This window comes from Pristis pectinata, chromosome 12 (genome assembly GCF_009764475.1).
Source record: "Pristis pectinata isolate sPriPec2 chromosome 12, sPriPec2.1.pri, whole genome shotgun sequence".
Classification (NCBI taxonomy): Eukaryota; Metazoa; Chordata; class Chondrichthyes; order Rhinopristiformes; family Pristidae; genus Pristis; species Pristis pectinata.
Window position 1 is genome coordinate 38,157,417 of NC_067416.1, and position 24,394 is coordinate 38,181,810.

At 40.7% G+C, this 24,394-nt stretch overlaps 1 protein-coding gene across 1 annotated transcript in view; it reads right to left on the bottom strand.

Moving 5' to 3' along the window:
• ank3b (ankyrin 3b) overlaps positions 1-24,394 on the bottom strand; it is a 422,959-nt gene that overhangs the window by 115,926 nt on the left and 282,639 nt on the right. Inside the window, exons 14-23 of the mRNA XM_052027524.1 lie at positions 23,637-23,834; positions 22,034-22,132; positions 19,885-19,983; positions 14,825-15,022; positions 10,736-10,834; positions 9,884-9,982; positions 9,690-9,788; positions 7,100-7,198; positions 6,856-6,928; positions 6,185-6,247 (exon numbers count right to left, since the gene is read on the bottom strand). Coding sequence (XP_051883484.1) covers positions 6,185-6,247; positions 6,856-6,928; positions 7,100-7,198; positions 9,690-9,788; positions 9,884-9,982; positions 10,736-10,834; positions 14,825-15,022; positions 19,885-19,983; positions 22,034-22,132; positions 23,637-23,834 — 1,126 coding nt within the window. The remainder of the gene's footprint in view (positions 1-6,184; positions 6,248-6,855; positions 6,929-7,099; positions 7,199-9,689; positions 9,789-9,883; positions 9,983-10,735; positions 10,835-14,824; positions 15,023-19,884; positions 19,984-22,033; positions 22,133-23,636; positions 23,835-24,394) is intronic.

Consider the following 24,394-nt stretch of genomic DNA (forward strand, 5'->3'; position numbering starts at 1 on the left):
TAATGTTATTAATGGGAAAATGCTGAAGTCTGTCATTGAAGGTGCAATGAGAGAAGAACTTGGAAAGCACTGTGGACAGAACAGTGCCTACATGGGTTTATTAAAGGAAGTCAGGCTGAACATTGAGTTTTTGGAGGACGTAACTGGTAAAATAGATGATGGAAAAATAGTCAATGTGATGTATTTGGACATTCAGAAGGCTTTTGATAAGGTTCCAGATGAGCAGTTAGTGTGCAAAATTAAAGCACATGGGATTTTGGGTAATGAATTGAGAATTAGTAGACAGATAGGAAACAGAGTCGGGACAAATGGGTCTTCACCTGGGCGGCAGGCAGTAACTAGTAGGTGCCACAAGGATCAGTGATTGGGTTCCAACTATTCACACTATACATCAATGGTTTAGTTAACTAAATGAACATCTCCAAGTTTTCAGATAACACAAAGGTGCGGAGGCGGGTTGTGTGATTGGTGAGGAGGATGCAAAGAGGCTGTGATGTGATTCAGACAAGTTGGGCGAGTGGGCAAATGCATGCCAGATACAGTTTAATGCATCATTAAAGGTGTCCACTTTGGTTCTTTAAATTGAAACAGATGTTACCTGAACAGTGATCAAGTGGGCAACAAGACGAGATCAGGGAGTATGTTCCCAATGGCTGAAGAGTCCAGAACCACAGGTCAGAGCATCAGGGTCTGCCACTTAGACCCAAGATCAGGAGAAATTTCTTCACCCAGAGAGTGTGAACCTGTGGAATTGTCTACCATAGAAGGCAGCAGAAAACAAGTTAAGATAGACAGTACAGCACTGTACCGGTCATTCAGCCCACAATGTTGTGCCGATCTTGATGCTAATTTATACTAGATGTCCTCTTCCTGTGCATCATCCATATCCCTCCATTCCCTTCACATTCATGTGTCTATCTAACAGCCTCTTAAACTCCAGCAAACTGCCTGCTGCCACTACTACCCCGGTAACCCATTCCAGGCACCTACCACTCTCTGCCTAAAAATATTTGCCCCTCACATTGCCTTTAAACTTTCCCCCTCTAACCTTAGAAGCATGTCCTCTGGTATTTGATATTTCTATCCTGGGAAAAAGATTCTGACTGTCTACCCAATCTATGCCTCTCATAATTTAAAAAACTTCTATCCGGTCTCCCCTCAGCCTCCTACAATCTTGGGAGAACAACTCAAGTTTGGCCAACCTTTCCTTATAGCTCATACCCTCTAATCCAGGCAGTATCCTGGTAAACCTTTTCTGCAGCCTCTCCGCAGTCTCCACATCCTTCCTATAATGGGGCAGCCAGAACTCCAAGTGCGGTCTGACTAAAATTTTATACAGCTGCAGCGTGACTTCCTTACTCTTATACTCAACACCCCTACCAATGAAGGCAAGCATGCCATATGCCTTCTTGACCACCTTATCCACTTGCGTAACCACTTTCAGTGAACTATGGACGTGGACACCAAGATCCCTCTGTACTTCAATGTTATTAAGGGGCTTACCATTAACCAGATACCTTCTCCTTTCATTTAACCTCCCAAAGTGCAACACCTCACAATTTCTCAGATTAAACTCCTCCTGCCACTTCTCTGCCCATATCTGTAACTGATCTATATCCCGCTGTACTCCTTGATAGTCCTTTGCACTGTCCACAATTCCACCAATCTTGGTGTCATCCGCAAACTTGCTAATCCATCCATCTACATCTTCATCCAAGTCGTTGATATACATCACAAACAACAGAGGTCCCAGCACTGATCCATGCAGAACACCACTGGTCACGGACCTCCAGCCAGAATAACAGCCTTCCATCCCTACTCTCTGTTTTCTATGGGCAAGCCAGTTCAGAATCCAAACTTGCAATTCACCCCAGATCCCATGAATCTTTATCTTCTGAATCAACCTACCCCATGAGGGACCTTATCAAGTGCCTTACTCAAGTCCATGTAGATAATATCCACTGCCTTACCCTCATCAGCACCTATGCAACTACTTGGTACAGTAAGGTATTACCCTAGATGAGAATGCAGTGGATACAGGCTGTTCTGTCCATAATAATAGATGTGGTGATGAAGGCACAGGTATTCAGATGGCATTTGGTGACAAGGAATGTGAAGCTTGGGCTGAAAAACAGAGCTAAGCAGGTAAGGGGCACACCTTCCTGGGAGAAGATAAGACACCAATTCAGCCAAAGCATGCAGATGCTGCATACCAAGGAAATCCAGAAAGGGCTGTGTGACTTAGACTGAGGACTGTGGTGAAGTCACAGAATGGAAACGTGATAACTCCAGAAGTGAGGTTGCAAGGAGAACAGACAGTATTGACAAAGGATACACCTTCAGGGACAAGGAGAACACTAAAGGCATTCTTCAAATGTTTTGTATTTCCAGTATTGACTATTTGGAGGCAAAAAGCAAGCTGTTGGAGGAATTCAGTGGATAAATGGATAGTCGACATTTCAGGTTGGGACCCTGCATCAGGACTGAGACTGTAAAGAGAAGATAGCCAGTATAAAGAGGTGAGGGGGAGGGGCGGGGCAGGAATCGGTAAGCAATAGGCTGACCTCGGTGAGGAGAGATTGATGGGCAGTTGGAGCCAGGTGGGAGGAGGAGGGGTGGAGATAATGACAGAGGTTGGGTGATCACCTGGGGGGGGGGGGGGGGTGCTCTTGACCCGAAATGTTGACTATCCCTTTGCCTCCGCAGATGCTGCTTGATCTGCTGAGTTCCTCCAGCAGCTTGTTTTTTTTTGCTCCACATGCCAACATCTGCAGTCTCTTGTGTCTCAATTGGACTGTTTGGGAGTCTGACACTAGGGGCTGGGCATATACCTGTTCCATCATGGGTCAACAAGTGAAGTGGGTGTTGCATCGCAATGGCAGTGAAATGGTAAGGAAGTAATGGACGATAGAAGCGTGGGCAGAGGCCACCCCAAGTCTGAGAAACAGACTTGCAAATAAAGAAACAGGCTGGCTGAAGAATTAGATTAGGGTAAGATGTCTCAGGGGAAAAAAAATCATTCTGAGTTGGGGCCAGTGGAAGAAGTGCTTTATGAGTAGTCCAGATAAAAGACATTATTTGGACGGTGACGACGTCAAAGGCAAACAGTGCAGAGGAAGAGTCTGTAATCTATTTTAACAGTATGACAGAGCAACTGGAGTTTCAGGACAACAGCTGGCCACTAAAAGACTCCACAAACAAGATCAGATGCAAAAGTAGTTAGTTAATATTGATTGAATCAGGCACAGAGAATGCTGGCAGAGGAAAGATTACTGTTCTTGGAAAAACATCCAGAAGATTTTTGCTGCTAAAAAGATTGCTTAATGGATCAAATCAACTGCTGATTGAATCGAACTATTAATGAAAAGATTTCTTTGCAATGTGAAGGCAGCTCCAAAGCTTTGAGGAACCTATGAGAGATATCACAGCAGGTGCAAACTTACTAAAGGCAAGCCCAATACAGTGTGACTAGAGTGCAGCAGTACAGAGCCAAAGCAGTCATAAACAGAATTGAACGCCTTGGAGCCAATGCAGAAAGAGAAGGTCAGGTCAGTTGAGATGATGGTGTGACTTCAAAAGGGACAACAGGAACGAGGGAAGGGCTGGTGTTTGTAGGGAGTCAGAATGGGGTCATGGATACAAAACAACACCAAGGCAGCTGTACAAAGATGGAGAGCCATAAGAAGCAACTAAAGAAGAAATTATTGTGACTATTCCTGGTATCCAATAAGGTACAAAATTCAAAACATAACCGTAGCTGATATAATCACTGATAAGGCTTATTAGCCTCAGTGTTGCTTTCTTTCAACAGTTTTGTATATGCAAATAACTAAGAAGATGATGATGAATAATATGTAAGATAAGATATTCACAGTTATAAAGGCAATTATGTTGCAGTAACAGTTACAGAACAGGATGTGAGACAGCTACACGTGAGGCCTATCTGGAGGGGTGATCCACCGAAATTACTAGTATCTGGAGAAGGTGCAGTTTGCAGTGAACAAAGATACCAAATGTGTGAATTTACAGTTGATTGAATTTAGATTTGCCTTTAGATAATGTTAATTGTTTGGATAATTATGTATGCAAACAGGTAATGGCTTATTTTTGTTTGAAAGGGTATGTAGTGGAGTGTATACAAGTATAAGAAACTGAATCTATGATGTGGTTTGATCTTGGCACATTGTTGTACCAGATGCTGCTGTTTCATGAGGAGTTACTACTTTCAATAAAGAATATTCTGTTCATAGCTCTACCTCTGTTCTTTGCTTGTACATCAGCAACACAAAAAAGCCTACAGACACTTCAATATTGATTGCAAAAGGATATCGTCTATCTGATTATTGAGACCTCCCACTAACCAACATAATTTTCTCTCTCTTCTCCTTCCCACTTTCAAGAACCCTCGGCTCTAAGATGCCATAGTCAACATTCTGATGGTCCATTTTCCTTGTCCTCACTGATAACAAATACATTGCAGCCACTGGAAAAGATCTATTCCTGTTGATCTTCATTCTCATTTGCTTCTCCTGACGCTGTAAACCACAGTTACACCAATCACGTTGTGATTCTTCATCACCTTATGAAGTATGACTGAAGTCTGATTCAGATACAGACTGCCTAGATACTGCAACACATTAAGGGAAGGAAGAGGTGCATCTCTACCTTGTACCCCAGCTCAGCATCTGAGCAAAAAGGTTAACCTCTAATCCTTCTGGATTGGTTCCACTCTTACAAATTCATTGATTACTGTTGATTTATACACCTGTTTGAATTAAAGTCAAGTTATGGCACTCTCGTAATTTCCTGCTCATTGTTAACTGTGAATGATGGGCAGTTTCTGGTGAAATGTTTTACAGTTTTTATGGTTCTAAATTTCAGTTTGATATCAAATCATCTATCATTTATCAGATGATTCCATTCTCACCACATTCTCAAATCTGTATGCTGTTTAAAGCTGCAGTCTGGTCAGAAGCAGACTGTGTGACTCTTCTGAGGCATTATCATCATCAAATCCCTCATCCACAGCAAGCTGTGATGGGCACTGACCAGAAACTTAACTGGGATGATTATATAAACGCTGTGGCTGCAAGTACATGACAGAGATTTCAATATCTGCAGTAAGTGACTCCCCTCCTGACTTCCAAAGCCTTTCCACCAGCTCGAAAGCACATCAGGAATACTTTCCACTTACTGGGATAAATGCAGCATCAACACCATCCAGAACAAAATCGTTCAGTTAAGCATCAACCCATCAACACTAAGGTGTTTGTCTCCTCGAACACTGATGTACACGAGATGCAGAGTGTACCCTCTGCAAGGTACACTGAAGCTTCTTCAAAGCAACTCCACACCCAAGAAGTAGAGGCAAAGAGAGCAGGCATTTGAGGCACCACCACTGCCAATTTCCTTCCACATTTCACATCATCTCGACACGAGTGCCTTTTCCCTTACCTTGCTGGGGTAAAATCTTGGAAATCTCTTTTAGCCTGTACAATGGGAGTGCTGTCATTATCAGATTGCTGTAGTTCAAGGAAGAGACCTAGCATTATCCTCTCAAGGACATTTAGGGATATTCACTGTCTTGTCAATGATGCCCAAATCCAGTGTATTAATACCAATTTTTTAAAAAAGCAGGCAGAGTCAGAGTAAGACACTGAGGGAATACCCATTTCAGACTCCCAGGGATAAGAAAATTCAAAACATTTTGAGTCAACTTGTGTGGTTTCAGATCAATTTGTGCCTGTAGAATTACTTTCACCTTCGTGTTAGTTCGATTCCAAAAATACTGCCCTAGAACTTACTAATGGGCGAACTGGGCACTCAGTTTCTCTGAAAGGATTCTGGAAGCATAACGTTCCACAGAAAGTAAGTATGGTCGTTTCTGTTCATATCTTTCAGAAAGAATTGTGCGGCTGATGTTAAACCACCATAACCTGCTGAATATAAAGATTAGTTAAGACTAGAGTTGCAGTTACCCCACAATTGTAGCTCAGCAAGCAGTCTGGCCAACTCATACTCTGTAAGATCCCAGCCCTGCACACATTCAGGTTTAGGGTTTAGTTTCAGGCACAGCAAGCAGAACCTGGGCAGCCAGCAAGGAAGTGGTGTCAATGCATTAGTAACAACTTTAAACACATATGCAATATATTAAACCACCAGAGCAACAAAGAAAAAAAAATACCTTCTTCACCATCTGACAAATACTCGGCTTCAATGAAATTTTCAGGAACACTGGCTTTATGAACTGTGTGGTTTGAACAAAGATCACGATATTACCAAAATCATTCTGAGTTCTTACTAAAACATGGCTAGAGAGTCTGTAGAAATCACAGAGTGCAATGTGCTCGAAGAAATTATTCTTTGAATTTAACACTGGGCAAATGTTTTTTCAAAATGTAGATCCTTCAAAGCAGTGGTTTTTAAATTTTTTCCCCCCAGGCAAATGGTTCACTTATGCAACCCAATAATAATAAGTTCTTTTGTCTGTGGACCAGCTTTTATTTAAACGAGTGGAGATAATGATCCATTTTTTAAATATCCAGTGACCCATCTGAGGGATATGACCTCTAATTATGAAACCAATGCTCTAAAGGATTTCTGGAAGCGTAAGCTTTTGGGCAAATATACTGTATCGACTATCAAGAACTCCAGCAAAGGCTCTAAATGGGAGCTGGAAATTATATACAATTGAGAAAAGGCCTATATCAGAAAAGAGGATAAAGGACCAATATTCAGGAAGCATGGGACAGGACAGTAGGGTAATGGGGAAAAGTGAATGAGAGGAGAGAAAAAGGCAAGATATGAGAACCAAAGGAGAGGAACAAGGACTAAAGTAGATTATGATTGGCTTACCTTCATCATCTGATACATCCAGAACCTCATTCATGGTTTCAGGAACATTGAGTTTATGTTTCTCTGTCACAAACTGTGGAAGAATGCAATGTTTTAGACAGAGAGAGAGTTGGGAATTGTTTCTGACCAGTTCTATTACTTTGTATTCAACTGCACCATTTAAGACGGCACTTTAATAAAATCCAAGTCATATATGACTACAGTACACAATGTGAAAGGTAGACCAGACTGAAATTGAATTTACCATCGTGGTTGTCAAGGTTTCCTCAGTAACCACCTTCAGCGTATCAACCACCGAGATATAACCTAGCCGCCTAGCAATGGCCAAAGCAGTATTTCCATTCTAAAATAGAAACAGATTATCATAACACAAGAGAGAAAAATTAAGTAGTGATGATTCAGAAACAACTTTTGAGATTATAATTTTGTAAAATACATCTCTTTAAAATTCTGATAAATTCACAGATTTATCTGAATATGCTTTAAAAAACAACTCCCCTTTTCCTCACCATAGGATGGTTTCCCTGTGAAAAAGTATATTGAAATATGTTCTATGTCGTCTAATCGGCTTTAATCAAAACTGAATAGAATCGGAGAGACTGAGTCCACAAGCAAGAAATTATGCATGAGAAAGAGAGAAGGAGAGAGAAAGAGCTTGCTAGAGTTCCTGTTTGTCTACTTTGCACAGACCAAGAACTTAAATTGCCCCAATATTGTATTCTTTCTCTTGCTAGGTTTCTTGAAAATACACATTTAAACACAAACATATTGACTAACATAAAAATATTAATTTTCCTAGTTTTCCTGTTATTGCTATTGGCAAAACCCTGCTTGTTTCCCATTCTTTAAATTGGCATGCAATTTTCTAACGAGCATGCATGTTAACTAGCCCACAACATTTGTGATTCTTTTGGAGAAACTTAGAATTTATTTGAAAAAAGGAACTTAAGGGGATAAAAGGATAAATTAAGGAAAAGCCCTGTTTCTGAGATATTGTATCACTGTGGGTCAATGGTGCCAGTAGTGCTTCCGAAATTTGCCTCCTTCCACTGAGCCGTCACACGAGGAATATATTACCAAGTGTGAGGAAGTTTTTGAGAATCTCAATTTAATGTTGTCTTTTAATTGATCTCTGATATGAATACTCTGCATCCTTCCATCATATTTTATAAATGGGATAATTCCTACTCCAGCATCCTGCATACTCTGACTTTTACACAGTACCCAGAGATAACAGATAGCTATATTACATTTGACAAGCTTCCCATTCCAGGTACTGAGGGATTGGTTAAAGCATTCTATGCATAGCTGCAATACTTTACTGACCACACCTCAAGCATATTAATTGTTAATTAATAATTAACATTATTGCCCAGCAAAAGAGTGGCTGGGGCACAATTACACAGTGCTTACTGGACTAGTACTCCAGAAACTTGGACTGACAACGTGATATAAATTCAAACTCATCACAGGAGCTGGGGCATTTAAATTTAAGTTAATCAAATGATTCTGAAATAAAAAGCTGGAATGTAATGATGATCCTGAAACTAACTGCCTGTTCCAAAAATGCATCTGGTTTACCAGGACCATTTCAGGAAGGAAATGTGCCATTCTTACTTGTGTGGTGCAAGATCCAGCAATGTGGTTGACTCAGAAATGCCTGTTTAAAATCACCCAGCAAGTCACAATTCAGGGGGAGTTACGGGCGGGCAATAAATTCCAGTTACCAGTCGCATCCACATTCCAGGAATACACAAGTGAAAAAAAAGACCAGGCACAAGCAAGACAACAGTATAATGTAGAACGTATATCCAATGCAGCAAAAACTCAGTCGGATAAAAGGGTTGAATTAGTTGGACTGACCACACCTCTAGCTATTTAGTCAATTTAACATTATTACTCAGCTGTACACTATCCAGCTATGGTTTATAAAACCCTTCTGTATTTGGTGAAGATCAGCTCTCCACTATATGTTAAGTCTTCCCTTTTTCGTATTTAATGAAAGTCATTTGATGATACAGCACCTTATTTATCCAGTGTTACGGACTCGGTGAATGTCCCTTTAAGATAGATTTAGTTGTGTGTGTGTGTGTGTGTGTGTGTGTGGGGGGGGGGGGGGGCGTGCTTATGTCAACAGAAGATAAAGGACGTAATGACGTTGTTGAAGAGGTCAGTCAAAGTTGAAGAGGGAGAGAGAGAGAGAGAAAAGGGAGAGAGACACCAGCCTGCTAGTTTCTCTATCGATGGACGAGAAACAATAACTCTGTCTGTCACTGCAATCGACGTATGGAAATTGGAAGTAATCCGGTGGAGTTCACTTTGTTGCTGACCTGTAGAAGGAAACAGGTACTTGTGTGGACGACCACGAATCGGATGCTTTTCAGGGTGAGGAAGTTACTACCGAGTAAACACTGAGGTGTCGTTTGGGTTCCATCGTGGAACATTTGGATTTCGTAATTACTCTCTCTATGTTCTCTACATCTACATCTTAGCTTCAGACAACGGTGGTTGTTGAAGAAGCCTTTGCTCATGTTTCACCTTATGGCTTGCGGAACTGAACTTTAAGAACCATTCCTGGACTTGGAGTTTGGGACGTTGCCACACACACACACGAAGAGTTTAGTTTTTGGGGTTAATGTTCAAGGTTTAACATTTTTACTTCTAACATACTAACATTTTAACTTTTATTTTTCTTACTATCATAAGTAGTGATTAATAAAAAAGTTTTTAACACTGAATCACGACTGAGTGTGTTTCTTTTGTTGCTGGTTCGTAACACCAGGAATCAGTTAACTGGAGGAAAACCAATTCCCTGCAAGTGAACGTCTGCTTACCACTGTGACTTCATCTGGAGAGGCACCGTGCTGGAGGAGGATGTTTATAATGTGTGTATGCCCTTGCTGTGCAGCCTGGTGGAGAGGGGTGTATCCGTTCTGGAGTAAGGCAAGAAGAAAGGGTGTGTTAATGTGGCACAAGATGAAAAGGTTTAGTTATATCAGGTGTAAATATTCAGGTAAAGTGAGCCAACCTTTGTCTTGGCATTCACTTTAGAGTTATGTTGCAGAAGAAAGTTGACCATCTTCACATTCCCATAGTGGCATGCTACATGGAGTGGAATATAACCCATCTACAAAATAAAAGCAACACTATTTAATCTTCCACTGGGAAATTCAGCGGCAGGAAATACAATAGATAGTGCAGCTCAATTGCACTGTGATATCATTGTTTCAAACAAATGAATGCCCATATTAAAATCTCTGATATGTTAAGGCGTTGTATGCCTGGAGCCATAGATTTAATCCAGAGCTGACAAATCTCTGCAAATATAATCGAACAGTCGCCCTCCACACCTGAGCCCAGCTTAACTTTAGTCCACTGGTGAACATTCCCTCTGTGATGTTGTCAGATCAAAACCAATGCTGGCTAGTCAGTACTGGCCAGGAAGACAAGCATTCTTTTTAATGAAGTGATCTAGATTCTCAAAGAAAATAAACAAATTTAATTACGTTTGTTCCAGAGTAGCTTCCTCCAAGAATCTCAACTGTGATTTTAGATCTTCTCAATTACCCGCATGATATTGTGCCTTGTTATCTGGTCACAGGTTTTTGTGCTGTCTATGGGACTTGAGTGTTCCCCAAATTGGTCACTTTACTTGCATATTAAAATAGTGATTACATTTCAAAAGCATTGGCTGACTGTTAAATGCTTTGGGACATATATCTTTCTTTCTTTAAATGGTGCTATCTTCTCCCATAATTAAACATTTTATCTCCTGCACCACTAGCTGATAGAGAACCAGGCAAATGCTCTGAAGCATCTTCATGTGAAATTTCAGCTTCAAATTCAGTTGAAAAACAAACAGGTATTTACAAGTCCTTACCTTAGTTTGTGGATCAATAGCAGCTCCCTGATTAACTAGTACTTCGGCAACATTCACTCGATCCTCTTGAGCAGCCAAATGAAGGGGTGTTAGACCACTCTGCAAATCCAAGTTGGATACTGTCAATGGAGCAGCCATCAGACCTTCCAACAAGATTACTAGTTACCTTCACTGCAATTTGTTACAACAGCACAGGCTGTGTAGGTAAACTGTAAACAATGCATGTGTAATGCTGATTATTTTCCACTTTAACTACAACTCTGTGGCAATGAATATTTAATGTTGAGCCAGGATATCTTTTTTCAAGTGCAACAAGATCAAAAGTTGAGATGCAGATATGTATCAGTGGTTTGTCTAAATCAGTCTGAAGAGGATGGACGATATTCAATTGCTAAAAGTGGGTAGAGGAAAAATGAGCTGCATTTATGTATTTTGTTCATTGTTACGTATTTCACCACTGTTATGTCTTGTGAAGACCTTGCCCTAAGGAAAGCTTTCCTTGGACATGACTGATCGATGGAGGTAGACTTTATAAAGAGTGTAATTTTAAGTCAGTATCTTTGATGCAGATGCAACAGCACTATTACTGCATTGAGCAATTCATTTCTGGGGCTATACACACAGACTGACTTGCGCGCAGGTCACTGAGATGCAACACAGTCACCAGGAAAATCGGGTGGAGTGCTGGGATGAACAGTATTTAGAGTGACAAATTTACAGCCACATCCACCGGTAGATGAACTTATAATGAAAAAAAGTTAACAGGAAATGGGCACATAGGCAATGGGGTGAAACTAAACAACAGAGGAAACACAACACAGCTAAAAAGATAAACTGAAGGGGTATACTACCTGGAAGCCATGATATTTTATGCCTTGCCACTAATGTTGAATTTCATCCCTGAAATTTTTAGCATATGGTAGATAAATATTTTGCTTCCACCCAACCTCCCTCCCCACGTTCTAATTTCCCCAACTTATCAACATCCTTTGCTTGAAATGAAGACTGGCAATTCATTCTGATTCCAACAATCATAGAAGCACAGAACAGTACAGCACAATACAGGCCCTTCGGCCCACAACGTTGTGCCAACTCCTAAACCTCGCCTAAGATTATCTAACCTCTACCTCCCCCATATCCCCCATTTTAAATTCCTCCATATGCTTATCTAGCAATCTCTTGAATTTGACCAAGGTACCTGCCTCCACCACCCCAGGCAGTGCATTCCATACCCCAACCACTCTCTGGGTAAAAAACCTTCCTCTGACATCTCCCTTGAACTTCCCACCCATTACTTTAAAGCCATGCCCTCTTGTATTGACCACTGGTGCCCTGGGAAAGAGGCGCTGGCTGTCTACTCTATCTATTCCTCTTAATATTTTGTACACCTCTATCATGTCTCCCTTCATCCTCCTTCTCTCCAAAGAGTAAAGCCCTAGCTCCCTTAGCCTCTCCTCATAATGCATACTCTCTAAACCAGGCAGCATCCTGGTAGATCTCCCCTGCGCCCTCTCCAACGCTTCCACATCCTTCCTATAATGAGGCGACCAGAACTGGACACTGTACTCTAAGTGTGGTCTAACCACAGTTTTGTAGAGCTGCATCATTACCTCGCGGCACTTAAACTCGATCCCACGAGTTATGAGTGATAACATCCCATAAGCTTTCTTAACTACCCTATCCACCTGTGAAGCAACTTTCAGGATCTGTGGATATGAACCCCCAGATCCCTCTGCTCCTCCACACCACCCAGAATCCTGCCATTAACTTTGTATTCTGCCTTGGAGTTTGTCCTTCCAAAGTGTACCACCTCACACTTCTCCGGATTGAACTTCATCTGCCACTTCTCAGCCCAGCTCTGCATCCTATCAATGTCCCTCTGTAATCTTTGACAATCCTTCACACTATTCACGACACCACCGACCTTCGTGTCGTCTGCAAACTTGACAACCCACCCTTCTACCCCCTCATCCAAGTCATTAATAAAAATCATGAAAAGCAGAGGTCCCAGAACCGATCCTTGTGGGACACCACTAGTCACAGCCCTCTAATCTGAATGCACTCCCTCCACCATGACCCTCTGCTTTCTACAGGCAAGCCAATTCTGAATCCACATGGCCAAGCTTCCCTGGATCCCATACCCTCTGACCTTCTGAAGAAGCCTACCATGTGGAACCTTGTCAAATGCCTTACTAAAATCCGCGTAGACCACATCTACTGCACTACCCTCATCGATGCTGCTCTATCAGGCAATTCTTGTGATAAGCTGTGTTGGTCTCTTAGGAACACCTATTGCCCTGGAATGTAAATGCTAAACATGCCATCAAGTAACAATTGAACCAAGCGAAACCGGACTGAAGAAGGTGAACTGAAGACACATAGAACACAGACAACAAAGGATGAATTTCCACACATTCTGCATTCTACACCCTTCCTTCACAAAGTGCCTTTAGCACAAAGTGCAACTCAACTTAAGAAAGATTTGCTCAAATCAAACCTGTCCAACACACTACACATTGGTGCTCAAACATGCGAGTGGCCCATTGATGCTATCCACTAACGTGATGTTGCCATATTAATAAAAACCCATTGTTAGGCATTCAAGGATTCACAAGGATGTTACTGGGACTGGAGGGCTTGAGTAATAAGGAGAGACTGGCGCTTTTTTCCCTGGAGCACAGATGAGTGAAGGGTGACCTTATACAGGTACATAAAATCATGAGAGGCATAGATAAGGTGAATGGGCAGAGATTTTTTCCCCAGGGTAGGGCATAGATATAAGGTGAGAGGGGAAAGATTTAAAGGGGACCTGAGGGTCAATTTTTTTCCACACAGAGAGTAATTGGTAATTGCTTTATTATTGTCACATGTACCAAGATACAGTGAAAAGCTTTGTTTTGCAAGCTATCCAGACAGATCATTCCAAACATAAGTACATTGAGGTGGTACAAAAGGAAAAGCAATAACAGAATGCAGAATATAGAGTTACAGTTACAGAGAACGTGCAGTGCAGGTAGATAATAAGGTGCAAGCAGCACAAAGAGGCAGATTGAGAGATCAAGAGTTCATTTTTATCGTATAAGAGGTGCGTTCAAGAGTCTGATAACAGAGGGATAGAAGCAGGAAGAACCTGGTGGTGCATGCTTTTAAGCTTTTGTATCTTCTGCCCGATGGAAGGGGGGAGAAGAGAGAATGTCTGGGATGGGAGGGGCCTTTGATTATGTTGGTTACTTTCCCAAGGCAGTGGGAAGTGTAGACAGAGTCAATGGAGGGGAAGCTGGTTTTCGTAATTGACTGGGCTGTGTCCACAACTCTCTGCAAATTCTTGCAGTCCCGGGCAGAGCAGTTGCCATACCAAGCCGTGATGCATCCAGATAGGATGCTTTCTATAATACATCTACAAAAATTGGTGAGGACTGTTGGGGACATTTCCTTAGTTTTCTGAGGAAGTTGAAGTGCTGGGGTGGTGGGTATGTGGAATGACTTGCCAGAAGAAGTGATAGAGACAAGTACAATTACAACATTTAAAAGATATTTGGACAGATTCATGGACAGGAGATGTTTAGTGGGATATGGGCCAAATGCAGGCAAATGGGACTAGCTCAGGCAGGCAACTTGGTTGGCATGGATGAGTTGGGCCGAAGGGCCTGTTTCTGTGCTGCAGAACTCTGTGACTAAGAGGGAGTAGGATCCGTTTCTGACTGTAGCAAAGATAGCGTCATATAATACCAAGGGGTTTGACAGGTTATACACAGTTGATGTGATCTCCTCAGGTGATTGAAGAGGAAATCCCCCAAGAATCTTTCTTACTTATTTGCCCTCAGATTTTCCACTGCTTCTTTGCATCTTTTAGGAAATGGGTAGGTTGGTTACTTGTTGGAAGTTTGGACAGTTGGAAGATAAATGGACGAGTAAGTGCATCAGTCTGTTCCCACTTGATATTTTTCTCTGTCCTCTGTACATTCATTCGACAAGCGACTTATTGTAGGGTAGAACTGGAGAGTGATGGCAGATGAAAATTCATTCTCGTGCACAGTAATAAAAAAGCAGAAGCTGGGTCATGAGGAATGAAGTTCATAGACCACTGACCTTGTTTCCGAGGTTTACATCGGCATTTCGAGTCAAGAGTAAGGATACCATGTCAACGTGCCCCTCCTGTGCAGCAAGGTGTACTGGGGTAATGCCTTGCTTGGTCACTGTATTGGTGTCAGCACCATATTCCAGTAGTGTTGTTGCAATGTCCATCTGATTCTTCTTGGCAGCTATGTGCAGGGGTGTGTAACCATTCTACAAAAGAGTAAGAGAGAGAAAAAAAGAAACCTTGCTAACTGGGATTAAAGAGCTAACCAATTCAACATTTACCCTTCCCTGTGGTAAAATTGGTCTTCAGCTTCTAAAATATGCACAAACATCATCTGTTGAAAGGTACCGACTGCTACCAACTTATCTTTCAATAAACCTACAAATCTGCTTCTTTAATTCACCTTTTTGCACCAAAGATGCAAAGAGCTGGGTTTTTGCTGCAAAAAGATGACTCTCCCCCTGCATCACCCTGGAATTTCCATGCAGGACACTGCCACCAGTAATCTGGGAGAAAAATCAGCAGCTTAGAAAAAAAGCAAAGATTTTTTAAAAATGCTTGGAAACTTTTATTTACCAGTTAAAGAAATATCAGACAGAGAAAAGGGCTGTTTGAATGACATCGAGAGTCATCCAAAAGGGTGGTGAATAGTTTGCTTGCTGTCCAGTTGAGAAAGAAGGCAGTGCTTCACAGACATGATGAACAATCATGGCAGGAGCGTGGGAGGTCATGCGATGAAATCTTCAGGAATACATTTGACCATAGCTGACAATCCTAGCAGTGTGTAGCCTATCAAACACCACCCATTGCAATTCATTTATCAGTCAGACAACTTTCAGCCGGATGTACTGATGGATCCATTTTGAAGAGACAGATGGGCCAGGAACTCAAGATAAACAGATATACTCTTTTTTATTTTAAAAAAAACTTTTTTAACCACATGTAACTCTTTGGGTTGGGTATTAAGACTGGGGTGTGGGAGGAGAGAGTGAAACAATATTTTTATTATTGCTAGTCAGATTATAAAAAGGAATGCAAGAGAACAGACCTCGACCGATGACGTAACTGGCTATGATGTTAAAAGCATATTCAAAGGACATCCATCAGCTAGCAAATCGCATTTGAAGAAATCTCCCCTCCCAGCCTCCACCTCCCATAGTACTGTTCTTGATATTGCATTATTTTTGAAAACTACACCATTCTTACTCAATGAATGCCAAAAAAATTGATATATTTTATTGGCAAACATCCAGTGGCAATGCTCATGGTTGATCTAGACCAGGCAGAGACATAGAGAAGCACACTTTAAAAGAGGCAGTGACTTTGAAAGAGTGACCATACATGGAACTGAAGACAGAGTTTGGTTGAAAGCCCCTTAAGAAGCTGTTTATGTGGATATAAAGAGTAAACATACAAAGTCCAATTCAAATCAGAGCACTATAGCTTCCAACTTGTGTAGGTGACACAGCAAAGTGGAGATGATTTTAGCCCAGCAATACAACAAAGGCTACATCTAATGAAAGTGCTATTCCAAGTCAGAGTGGGAATAACATGCAACTCCCCTGTCAACTAAATCCAAGTGATTTGAGATGGATTCATGTACACTACTGTCCTTCACTTACAGTATTTATACAAAAAAAATACTCCAATTTTATTGAGAGAAGCTGCTGCAGTTTTGGCCATCAGTTCTTCCACTGAAATTAGGTGAGTTGATCCAGCAAGTTTAAAAGCTTATTCAGGGTATTGTGTTAGTCACTGCAATCATTTGTCAGAAGAAGGTCTGTATTTTCTTGATTAAAGCATTTTTTTGTCAAACATTTAGTTAATTGGTTTCTTGTTTTCAGAATCCCAAGTACACAGGTCACTTGGTTACGTTAATGCAAATTTAGTTTATTTGTAAATGAATACAAAATAATTGTTTTAGAAAATGGGTGGAATGGTGAGAAGCTAAAGATTTCTGAGACACTTAGAAAGCCAATCACTGTACAAAACGTTGCGCTTCACAATTCTTTCACTATTGTTCTGACTGTCATTTTTCGGTTTTTAGCTGTAGGTCGCTGGTAGAATTGATGATCAGAAGCTTTAAAAGGCTTGGGTCAAGCAAAGTCCAATAATTGAAATGCAGGACACTGAGGTTCTGATAATTATTGCAATAGTTTGAAACCCATTCAGCAATGAGTTAGGCTGTTTTTTTTGTAAAACATGGCCTTGTTGTGCAAAAATGGTCAGAGAATGGCCCTAAAATATCCTATCAAATGATGATGCAACTGCAATTCATTTATGCCATTGCAAGCAGACTAATGACTTCACTGATGAACTCAAGGGATCTTTGGTACATATTGATTAGGACCTTGCTTGACAACATGGAACTCACAGTTGGGACATTGGAAAAATTTGTAAAATGTCGACGGATAATGAGTTAGAAAGGCCAAGTCACTCAATACAATATTTTCAATCATTGTGGTACAAAAATTAACAAAGCATGGTAATATACAGAAATATATTATGAAATAAGCATGTGTTGCCTTTAAAATCTGAGCATTTGGTTAAATTACAATCACGCATAAATACTATGTTCTGTTTTGGTTGCAAAACAATTCAGAGTAAATTGAAAATTGATCCTTTGAGTCAAGGTGTTCGGGTATGATGAAAGTGTAAAAGGATCCAGCATTTCCACCATAAAAAACACACGACAGAGTGCTACAGAAAAAGCTCACAACAGAACCAAGAGGAACAGAATTTAAACTGGCGATTGGTAAACTAAGAACTGATGAGAGGAATACATTCTCTTCCTAAATATCAATACATACAGGGAATGGACTTTTGTAGAAAACACTGAAGGCATAATTAGGTGCTGTAATAGAGGAGCCATAAAGTGGTTTGAAGAAAGAGTAGCCAATTTTCTTTGACCTGAACAGTGCCTCCTTCCACTTCTAATGTCACTGTTCAGTCTTTGAATTCAATGTTTCATGAAAAAGTGAACAATGTCAGTGATAACATGACTCTTCCTTCAATTGCAACTTTATTTATTTATTTAAAGTACAATGAGCAGGTACTATTGGTAGCTGTGCCTTCTCCACACCTTCAATATCTTTCTCTCATCCTTGCTTACTTGTTTTTTCCCTGTGTTAATGTAGTTATAGCAGCAGTACCTGTGTTATAATGTTATTGTATTCAAAGGGCCATGAGTAATGTGCATTGCAGTTGGGTAGATGGATGTGCAAGTTTGAATAGTTGAATTAAAACATGCAATACTATAAATTAATTTAAAAAAATCAAATTCAATCTGTCTTGTCTGTGTGTGCTCTCTCTATTTTTCCATTTGTATCTGGTTGTAGAAAGTGGCACAGCTATAACTAGCAGCATGGATAATTTTGTCCGCTTTTACTTAAGTCAGATAAAATAAATGGGTAAACCTGTGACAAATGGCACCTAATGTGCAGAAAATGTTGTGTCTTCAACTTTGGACCCATGATAGACAAATCAGAAAATTGATTAAACAGCAAGGGTAGAAACTACGGACAAACAGAGAAATTTAGGGGGCGGAAATACAAAGGGGTGGAAGTTATGTGACAGTTACATAAAGCCCTAGTTAACTCCCTTTCTGAAGTATTGTTTTCAATCAGGGCATTACACCTCAGGAAAGATTTACTGGCCTTAAAAGTAGAAGAGATTGACCAGAATGACGATGAGGCTATAAGGGTAAAGGTAATACTAACTTTGCATTTCCTTGGGTAAAGAAAATACAGTGTCAATCTAATGGATGTGATTCAGACAATCAAAGGATTTGAAATATAAACTATTTCCTCTGCTAGGGGACTCTAGAACAAGTTAGAGATAGGTTTTTATTATTATGATGCAATCGTTCACACAAATGGTAATAAGATCTTCTGCATTCTCCCCTAAGCAGATGAGAATATAAGTTGATATTTCCAGAAGTGAAGTTGGTAGATTTTGGATTGCTAATAGCAGAACGGGATAAAGAACCAAAGTTGGTATTGATGAAATTAAGAATAAGATTAGCCAAGATCCAAGTTAATGGTGGAACAAGTTCAAGGAGCTGAATGGTCTTTTTCTATTCCTGTAATAATGACATCATATTGTAGAAATTGGTAACGTGACCGGAAAGAGGCTCACAGGGCAAGAATGAAAGGCACACAATAAGGTATCATGTTTAAGTTTAACTGGTTTATTTGCATCCATCCAAGTTGCATCCAAAAGGTCTTTGTAACACTGAACTTAACGTCAAGGAACCAATGTATTCTGAGCTGCATGCAGATGGGAGCCTACTGAGCCCAAATGGTGTTCCTTTCTACGTTCTGCTCTGTTCTGCATGACTTCCAAAGAAATGTACTACTGCCCCGTTCATAATTAGCAGGACTTCAACTGATTGATTAAACTTTTTGACCACCAAAATCCCTCACTCATCACCAAAATCCACATGCAGCATCTATTATAACATCTAGATAAACATAGTCCACAGATATCGATTGCCAAATGCTGGAAATAATGGAGATGGTCTAGCTACAGAATACAACATTTTCTGAATGAAATCAAAAGCTAGTTACATGTTGACTTGCACCTTGTTATCCAGCTGTTAATCTTGATATCCCATCAGGTTTGGGTCAAGGATGAAATCAACCAACAATGAGACAAGAGACAAATCTCAGTCTGGATTCAACTAAGATCCATGTGAATGAAAGATATGTGAAGTGATGACAGAATTACACAGGATAACAGAAACTTCTCCCACACACTTTAAACAATCTCACCATCTTCCAGATATACAACGTAATCAGCAAATGTTTGAAAAAACAAAAACACGTATCCATTTAATATAATCCCCTTGTGTTTTCCAAACATCAGACCACAAACATGGTCTACCATCAATCACTGATTTCTAAAGACATTGCATTGGATATATTCAGGACATTCCCAACAAGTAGCCTATTGTCTAGGTACATACAAGTAAACCAAAAGCCATCCTGGTCCCAACGTGCAAACCCCACAGTGATTATTCTCCACACAGGTTGCTACTTCCCGCCTCCTGGCTGTCTGTACACTGTACCTTTGCTGCTGCATGAGGTGATGCTCCTTGGTCCAATAACAACAGTGCCACCTTCTGGTTATCATAGTGTGCTGCCACATGTAATGGAGTTAGGCCGCTCTGAAAGAAAATGGAGGAAAAGTGAGAACTTAAGATAGACCAAACAAATCAGGAATTTTTGAGTAATTTCAAACTGTTTCTCTGGCTGATTTAATGTACATTTCATATTTACTCCACCATTCATTCACCTAGTCTAAAACGTCTCTCTCTTAACCTCTCACCATCTTTACCTCCTTCTATTCCTTTAAAACCCACCCCCATAAATCAATCTTTTTGTCACTTATCTTAATACTTCCTTAGAAGGCTTAGCATCTTTTTTTCTTGATTAACCATTTTACCATGTTTATTGTACTACATAAATCCAAATTGTTGAAACCAAATCGATCTCCGCTTCAACATCTCGGTTGATTCCAATGGAACTTATCACCCTGTACATTGTGTGCAAACTATATTAACCTGACTACATTCACTGAATCAGAGATGCGTATGAGGCCAGGGAAGGAAGAATATCAATGCCTCCAAGTGTTTGAGTAGGGCACGGTGATTGAGAGATTCAAGCACAGGGAGAAAGATTTAAAAATCTGAGCTGTTGCTGGACCAGGAGACAATGTCATTCAACAAGCACAATTGATTGTGTGCAATAAACAAACTGCTGGTGACGCTCAGCAGGTCAAGCAGCATCCGTGGAGGCGAAGGGAGATTCGACACTTTATACTGGCCACCCCCCCCTTTACGCTCTCAGTCCTGATGCAGGGTCTCGACCCAAAACATTGATCATCCCTTTGCTCCCACAGATGCTGCCTGACCCAATAAGTTCCTCCAGCAGTTCGTTTTTTGCTCCAGATGCCAGCATCTGCGGTCTCTTGCGTCTCTGCAGTTGATTGTGTCTTGGCAGCTGTCTTGGATGACAGAGCTTTAACAGGGCAAACCGATGATGGGAGACTTCAGGCAGCTTCAAACAGTTGTTTGCACAGTTAACAAGTACGCGAGACAATCACAAAGTAGTGATGACAACAGCTGATATATTCAACATGACATTCTACTACAATGTGTTTTTCTATTTATGTCACTCTCATTCTTACGTTTGCCTGCTTATGCGATAAAATAAAGTGCTGACTGAACGCAGCCACAAAGAAGAAAGTTGGCTAAACAAAAAGCTCAAGCACTGAAGAACAATTACACTCTTTTATTGCTAACACATATTCAAATATGATCACAGTGACAGGCTGTAGCCTGACCACATGTGTTTCCTGTTCAGTTCATTTCACAGTTCAGCTGGAAAGAAGTGATTGCCACTTTTTTGCTTAGTTCAGACTACACCATTTGATTTCAAAGAGCACTTAAAAACCGTGGCAGCACAATTAGTGATATTTCGCTTGTAGAGGGAGGGGAGGCAGGGGACCCCCAATGCTGAGCCTTTGGTTTTGCTACTACAAGAGTAATAGTTGTAATCATTCCCGTATAACCTTGACTAAAAATTAATTAACAGAGTGCTCTGGTATAGAGCTGGTACAGACACAATGAGCTGAATGGCCTCCTTCTGTGTCGTAAATATTTTATGATTTAATGTATTACAGACTGTGAATCAAATCAATATGCTTAGCATCAGGCCAGATGACGCATTAACTCAGTCAGCCACTAGATGACTCGTATATCTAAGAAGAATAAAACAAATAGCTGGTATTTATATAGCACCTTTCATGATATCATTAAGTCCCAAAGGATTTTACAGCCAATAAATCACCCTTCAAGTATATTCACTGTTGTAATGTAATGTAGCAAGAAATTTGTGCACACTATGGTTCCAACAATGTGAGAATGACTAGATCATGTGTTTTTAGGTGTTGTTTGAAGGATAAACGTTGGTCAGGATATCAGAAATTCCCTTGTTCTTCTTTAAATGGTAACATGGGACCTTTATATTCACCCCAGTAAGCAGGTAAAAGCTTGTTTTCACATTTCATCAACATCATAGCTCTCGTCATCATGTCACCCAATATTTTGTGCTCAGGAGTGTGTTAGAGTGAGATTTGAACTGACAGTCTCCAGAGGAAGTCTACGACTGAGCCATGTTGACATAAGCAGTTTAAAAAAGGAGCGCCACAATTACCTTTCCGGAAGCATTGGGAGACGCAGACTTCTGAAGCAAGAGGTTGGCTACCTCCATTTTCCCATACTTTGCAGCCACGTGGAGTGGAGTAAATCCTTTCTGTAATGAAATTACAGAATGAGATCAAATATATACCACTACTTCAGGCCCAACTCTTCTGTATCGTCAAGTTCAGATACTTGTACAGCGAACTTACAGAGGATTTAAAGTGGATCAATTCTTTCACTGAACTTATCAATGGTAAACTTTAGATCTGGATAAGATGATTCACCCCCTCAAGCCTACTCTGTGCTCAGTTAGATCATGACCGAAATGTACCACATCTCCATTTGCTTATTCCAGCTCCATGTCTCTTGCTAAACTCTCATTTTAAAATTTCAATGCCTTTTGGAGGGAAGCGATTTGCAGATTCCCACTGATGTTGTAGATATTTTTAAGGAGGAAAACATTTTGGGAAATAGGTTTTCCATCTAATAGAGGCCATATTACATTAACTACATGGTGATGTGAATTCTTCTCAACACGAATAAGCATGTTAGGTTAGTACAACAAGGGGGCAAGTTTCTACTCAATTATGCCAGACATGTAAACTCAGAAGCTGGCTGAAACAGTGGTGCTTTGAAATGAGTTGTTCTCAAAACTATATTCTTTTGGGTCATCCATGGTCTTTGTGCTGGTTCAACATTCAATTTGCCCAGGACAGAACCTCCCTACAAAACTGGCCACAGGGCCATTCTGAGATTCTACCAATTACATCGGTTCAGAGAAGTTCTTCACACTGGTTCACTTCCACAGGCAGACACGCCACCTTTTGTATCAAAGATTTATGCAACTTACTGAGAAACTGACTGGTGTCCACCAAAGCGATAATGAAATATTTCAGCACAATTTCTTAGTCACCTTGAATAATTTTAAATCAGGAGACACAAAGGCAGAGTAATGTACAACCTTCTAAAATGCTTATTTAAGGTGATAAATCAACCTCTAACCGTATTAATAAAACTCTTAACAGTTACCATGCTTAAAAACTTCAAGGACTACTACAAGGAGTTAGGAAAAAAACGAGGGATAATTATGTTCTAATGCAGAGCATGATGGCCCTGACAAATGCTAGACTTGTAATTATGTAAATTAATTTTATCAGGAGCTTGAGGTTAATATTCAGTTCTTACACCGCCTCATCCTCGTGTTATGGTGCACACATTCTTTTGTCAATATAAAGCTGAAGGAGTTAGACTATGTCCAACCTGTTTCCTAACCAACACGATTTCAAACAACTTTCTGATTCAATTTCCCAATTGTCTCCAATCTAGGAATACCACAAGCAACAAACAATCTGCTGGAGGAACTCAACAGGTCGAGCAGCATCTGTGGGAGGAAAGGAACTGTCGGCATTTCAGGTTGAAACCCTGCATCAGGTCCTGATGAAGGTTTCAACCCGAAACATCGACAATTCCTTTTCTCCCACAAATGCTGCTCGACCCCCTGAGTTCCTCCAGCAGATTGTTGCTCCTGATTCCAGCATCTGCTGTCTCCTGTGTCTCTGTGGGAACACCACACCACAAGCATTCAACTGCAACATCTTAGTATTCAACTATAATACCTTTGTATTCACAGAGAGTGAAGCCCCCTGTTCCAATAGTACTGATGCCACATCTTCATGACCTTCCCGAGCTGAGATGTGCAGTGGTGTGTAGCCAGAGGTGGTGGCTGCATCTGGAGATGCCCCATGTTGCAGCAACTGCTGCACAATGTCGGCCTTTCCTAAACGAGATGCAATATGCAATGGAGTCTGGTCATCCTGCATATGATAAAGAAAGTCAGAACATTATTTGAAATACTATCCAGCTTTTGGGAAAAGCAGGACTGCCAGACAAAACAGCAGCTACATGCAGAGCTTACACTAACCGAAATTTGTGCTATTTAAATATATAAAATGGACTTTTGTGTTAGTTATGGAAAAAATGGACAACAATCTGAGAATTAGCATTCCACACTTTTTTTTAATTGGTTCATTTTTCAGGAGCAGGGTGTTAACTGGCAAGACCAGTGTTTATTGCACATGAAGATACTCCCATAGCATCATTGTATCGGGGGCCCTAGTGTTTAGATCCAGCAACACTGAGGGAACAACTATATGGTTCCAAGTGAAGATGGTTTGGAGGGGAACATAAGATAAGATAAGATCTTTATTAGTCACATGTACATCAAAACACACAATGAAATACATCTTTTGCGTAGTGATTTTGGGGGGCAGCCCGCAAGTGTCACTACACTTCCGGCGCCAACATAGCATGCCTATAACTTCCTAACCTGTACGTCTTTGGAATGTGGGAGGAAACCGGAGCACCCGGAGGAAAC